At 45.0% G+C, this 5603-nt stretch overlaps 1 protein-coding gene across 1 annotated transcript; it reads left to right on the forward strand.

Annotated features, from left to right (window-relative positions):
• Positions 1-1120: 1120 nt before the first annotated feature.
• LOC308079708 (E3 ubiquitin-protein ligase TM129-like) lies at positions 1121-2212 on the forward strand (the record flags this gene model as incomplete). Its single annotated transcript, XM_080421270.1, has 1 exon — positions 1121-2212. The coding sequence occupies one exon, from the start codon at positions 1121-1123 to the stop codon at positions 2210-2212; it is 1092 nt and encodes a 363-aa protein (XP_080277396.1).
• Positions 2213-5603: the final 3391 nt, after the last annotated feature.

The following is a 5603-nucleotide window of genomic DNA, read 5'->3' on the forward strand; positions in this document are numbered from 1 at the left end:
AAATTAATACTGGGGAATATTAAGGTGCACGGGCTCAGACTAGTGGATAATCGGGGTGATTTAGGGTCGGAAACAACCCTTCCGTACCCCGGCCTAGATCGGGAGCGAACGTCTGGCATGATTATCCTCTAGTGTGAGAAGTACAAAGTTCCAATCTTAAGCCTCCCGATTTGCGCAGACGTTCGGGGCCGTCCTAACAATTTTCAAACATGTTTGATATTTATCTGGATGATTACTACTCTGAGTGTCCGAGTGAGTTTACAAGGAGCCAGATGTAAAGTGAATGAGAAGACTTTTGTCATGAATGTTATGGGTGCATTAGACTGCCCTAGCGTGTCTGATATCTGGCATAGAGGGGCGGGTTTAACATATCCGAAGAGAGAATGCGTGGGATCCCATTGGTTCACCGATCTGTCCGTCACCCCCGCCCCGCTCCGCATAACATTTGGAGCGATGCCCACTGCACTCTGGTTGGTTGAGGATGACTCCCACTTCCTATGCCCGGGACATCAACTCGCTGGTCCAGGCTTTCATTTTTTAGCAAAAATAAGAAATAAAAGCCTGTAGATCGAGGCTATGGGTGCATTGGACAGCTGAAGCTTGTCGATGTGTGGCAAGAACAGGACGTCTATATAACGAAACGTGTAATCCCAGAAAATATCACCTGTTCGTTTAAACGGCTACAACATACTTCTGCATGTGATCACGTGGGATGCTGCGTTATAATCTATTTGTTTTGTTTTGTTAAATACATTTAATCTGTATGACAGTATTTCATTATTTGTAAAAGACATGTTCCAGTATCAACAAACCCTCCCCCACCATTTTTAACACCAAAGGTGAAATAAACAAAAATAAATAGATACATTATATATATATATATATATATATATATATATATATATATATATATATATATATATATATATATATATATATATATATATATATATATATTTATTTCAACATTATGTGAATTTACAAATTTACCCTTGATCAGAGCCCAAACATGGAGTTCCACACTAACGTCATCAACTGTCATCAACAGTAGATGAGGGTATAGGCAGTGGTTTATTTCTTCCCTAAACATTGGCCTTACGCCTCCATATGGAACTGTGTCATGGAGAGTCAAGAAGTACTGTTCACTTTGGCGTACATAGTGTTCACCTTTTGTTTCGTGTTCACTCCCAACGATGAGTTCCAATCGGGCGTCGTCCAGAACCTGTTCTCGTCCTGGCTGGGCAGCGAAGGCACAGGTTTCATTCAGCACCACGTCAAGAGGACCAGCCTCACCTTACTGGTCCACTGTGCACTACCTCTGCTTTACTACGTGGGAATGTGCATAGCTGCTCCAGAAAACACCCTTCATCAGGTGAGCGCCGGATGGCGAGCCTTCCTCCTCCTCTCCCTCTGCCTCCCGCTGACCGGCCTGGCGCTCGTCGTCCACTGGTCCCGCCGCCGCTGGTCCAACCATCCAATCAGCCGGGCCCTGCGGGCCCACGCCCCGCCCCCCCACTCCGACTGGGGCGGCGTGGCGACTAGCATCAACGCAGAGTTCAGGCGTGTCGATAAGTTCGCTACAGGGCCCCCCGGAGCGAGAGTTGTCATTACGGACACCTGGCTTTTAAAGGCGACGACCTACCACGTCCACGTGGCCTTGCAGAGTGACAGCCACCTGACTGTGACCGAGTCCAGGCAGTACCCGCCGAGCCCGGACCCGGCCTCGCCCACGCAGATGCTGACTCTAAGAGTGGCCAGTAGCAACCCCGCTGTCAAACCCTTTGACATCAGGTTGAACTCGACAGAATACGTGGAGGCGCGGGAGAAGCTCCGCGCTCCCATCAGAAACGCGGCCGACGTAGCGATCCACCAGACCATCAGTGACCTCTTCCTGGAGACCTTCAGGGCCCAGGTGGAGCTCAACCAGCCCTACAGGCTCCCCGGTGGGCAGGTGGAGCCTTGCATTGGCTGCATGCAGGTTCCGGCAGCCACCAAACTGGTCAGATGCTGCCACGAGGACGGCGGTGACAGTGTCGGCGACAGTGAGTGCCAGCAGTGCTTCTGCAGACCCACGTGGTGCGTGTCCTGTCTGGGCAGATGGTTCGCCAGCCGCCAGGACCAGCGCAGGCCCGAGACCTGGTTGGCCGGCAGAGTCTCCTGTCCGACCTGCAGAGCCAAGTTCTGCATATTGGATGTCTGTCTGGTTCACTGACTACACAAACACGCACGCACGCACACACGCACGCACGCACGCACGCACGCACGCACGCACGCACGCACGCACGCACGCACGCACGCACGCACGCACGCACGCACGCACGCACGCACACACACACACTGTCAGACAGACAGATGCTCTCAACTACACATGACACACTAAAGCTAGGAGATCCAGAGAGTCAAGTGTAAAAGAATTTGGGCCAAATACCTCGATATAGATTTCTGCGATACTGTAGTAATGTGAAGATAATATCGTCTTTTTTTATAGCAAAGTTGGCAGATCTGCAAGCCCACAACCCATCGCGATGAGGACTTGTGATTCGGCTTATCCCATGTCACGACGTTGCCATATCCAGAATCCCAGGCGGTGTCTCATATCACAGGGGTACCAAACCATTTCTGGATCAGTGCCCAATTGAAAATCCCAAAAGCACCCATCTGACCACCTAACACGGAGAAAATACCATGACATTTTTTTTTTACATTATTTGTTTAACCCATTCAATCCGGGAAAGCATCTGTGTCATTTTAGATTTCTTTGGCTACTCAAAAATAGCAGATAAACAAGCTCATAGTGCGGCACCGAGTGACATGAAAAGGTTTGAGTGAGAACCACTGATATTATCAACATACGTATTTTCAAAATAACTGTTAATAACAAAATCCCCAGAATCAAAGATTTGAGTTACAAATGTTCGCTTTAATAAAAAAGGGAACCCGGAGACCTGGTACTGCCAGACCCCTAGTGGTTGAAAGATCAGAGCACTACGTCACGCTAAGCTTGGCCAATCAAAAAGAGGACAGAAGACAGACCTCTTTTTTTGAATAGCCAAAGAAATCAAAAAAAATCACGTTCCCAGTCTTAATGGGTTAATATTAATGTTATATCATCAATAAAACCTTTGTGTTTTGCCAAATATGTGGGGGCCCACTTGCAATATCTTCATGGCCCACAGGTTGGGAATTGCTGTCATATTATATGCAGGCCTATATGACATACACAGTCTCTTTCACTGACCATATAAACACAGCTTCCACATGCATGTCAACAGGAGCCTCAGATTTCCATCTTTCTCAGGCAGCTTAGGAGACATGGAAAGTGATGCTTCAGGTGGAATCTGAGCAGTGAGGTAAATACACCAAATGGGGAAGAATTACACACACACACACACACACACACATATTTGTACATATTTTGTATTTCCTCATGCTTTTTTTGTATATAATTTTTTACTTTTCCATGCTTCCCCCCCCCCCTTTCTTTTTGTACATATATTTTTAAATGCTTTTTTTGTACATAGTGGTACTTTTTCTGTATTATCTGTATTTTCATGTTGATTTTTGAACTGTTTGGTTGCTACTATATATGTCTATGAAATTAACTCAAGGACCCCAACGGAAACAAGTCCGCAAGGACTTTTTTGGCCGGACCTTTTAGACAAAAGCATTATAAATGTAACTGTGTTGTTTTACATTCTTTTGCCTAATAAAAATTTCAATCAATCAATCAAAAAACACACACACACACACACACACACACACACACACACACACACACACACACACACACACACACACACACACACACACACACACACACACACACACACACACACACACACACACACACACACAGACCAGACTAAAAGGGAGGGTTTGACAGTAGATTGGGCACAAACAATAAAAAACAAGAAATTGTGACAAGTAGTAAACACAAAGGTCTGTCAGACAAAAAAAAACTAAACATTTAAAACAGAAACAACAAAACACAGCATAACAGAACAAAAGAAACAACAACAAAAAACTGTAAAAAGATAACACACATACATGTTCAAATACAAGGCGTCAAAACAAAACAAAATTAATAGACAAACAGTAACCAAAGGCACTCATACCGAGGAACAGGAAAGAGAGAGAGAGGGGTTCTCTGCTCAAGACACTAAGTAGTGATTTCTTCCTCCATAGTAAGGGTGCCAATGTGGTCCAGAAAAGGTTGCCAGGTTTTGTGAAACATCTTCAGGGAGCCGTTAAGGGAGAACCTGATCCTTTCAAGTTTAATACAATTTAGAATGTCATGAATCCATCTATTTAAGGAGAATAAGCCTCCTAGTGAGTAATGTTTTGAAAGCAATAACTTGGCATGCAGAGTTGGACACATTAGGCATTATGGTGATTCCAAAAAGGGCAGTGAGGTGAGTTAAACACAGTAGATCAGAATATGCATTTTTGTCAATATAAATGTCAATCAATCAATATGAAGCCATCAATATGACATCAGAGGTTCTCGGTCTTTCTGACACAAGCGCACAAGGACACAAGTGCTCTGGACCACCCATTTCAGGGGCGGGAGAACTGTGTGATGCCCAATCACGTCACTTGCTCGACACGGGAAGAGCGGCCCCCATCCCTCCCCTACCGGTGTGTTTTCAACGCACGCTGTGTGTGTTTCATTCAAACTCAAATCTCAGTCACATGGTCACGAATGCAGAGATGAGTCGAGACATAATGCCACCAAATAAACGTAAGGGGGTGCTGAAAAGCAGAGGGAGAAAAAAGTTGCCACGTGTTTTAAAAGACATATTTGCTGCTGCTAGGGCTGCTCCTGTCCCCGAAAATGTTACTCCCCGGACGGCTGGCCGGCCCCGCTCACCATGGGTGAAGTGAAGCAGGCAGACACAGATAGCTGCTTGCCGAAGTTGCCGTGCCTTCCAAGCGAGTCAGACCAGTTGTTATTAATACGATTCAGATCAATCAGTTGGATAATAAAGCCATGTCTCTGCCTCCGGTTTAAACTTTATGGAATCATTATTATACTGCATTTGAAGAGCCTAGGCGATCATCAAAAATGATTGGGTTTCTAGCGCAGACTTCAATCAGGTAAGGTTGAATAAAGTAGTATCTGTTTTTGGTATGAATTATGTGTTAAAAGAAATTGCGTTTGCATTGTGGTGATATTAGGCTGGGAAATTGTAATGTAATACCGAATGGTGTGTATAAGTCAGTGGTTCCCAAACTGGGGGCCCCCAAATTATTTTGGGGGGGTCCCTACGTAACTGTTTTCTCACTTGATAGTAAACAAACCAACATACGGTATACTATAAATGTATACAAGGTATCTGCACATTTCTAAAGTTACAATTTAATGACTTAAAGACTTTTTAAATTTGATTGGCCAAATTGTCAAATATTACGTAAGAAATAGGCAAACATTGTGAAAATAGCCGAACTACACGCTCCGGCAATTCACAACGCCTCGCAGTGCGAGGCGTTGTGAATTTTTATCTGTGGAACCGAGTCAAACTAAATGCAATGCCTACAATTGCAAGTGCTTGTCAGGGTGGGGGTCCCCAGTTCAAATATGATTATTTTGGGGGGTCACGGCC

The sequence above is a fragment of the Gymnoscopelus braueri genome (genome assembly GCF_963280865.1).
Source record: "Gymnoscopelus braueri genome assembly, chromosome: 23".
Lineage (NCBI taxonomy): Eukaryota > Metazoa > Chordata > Actinopteri > Myctophiformes > Myctophidae > Gymnoscopelus > Gymnoscopelus braueri.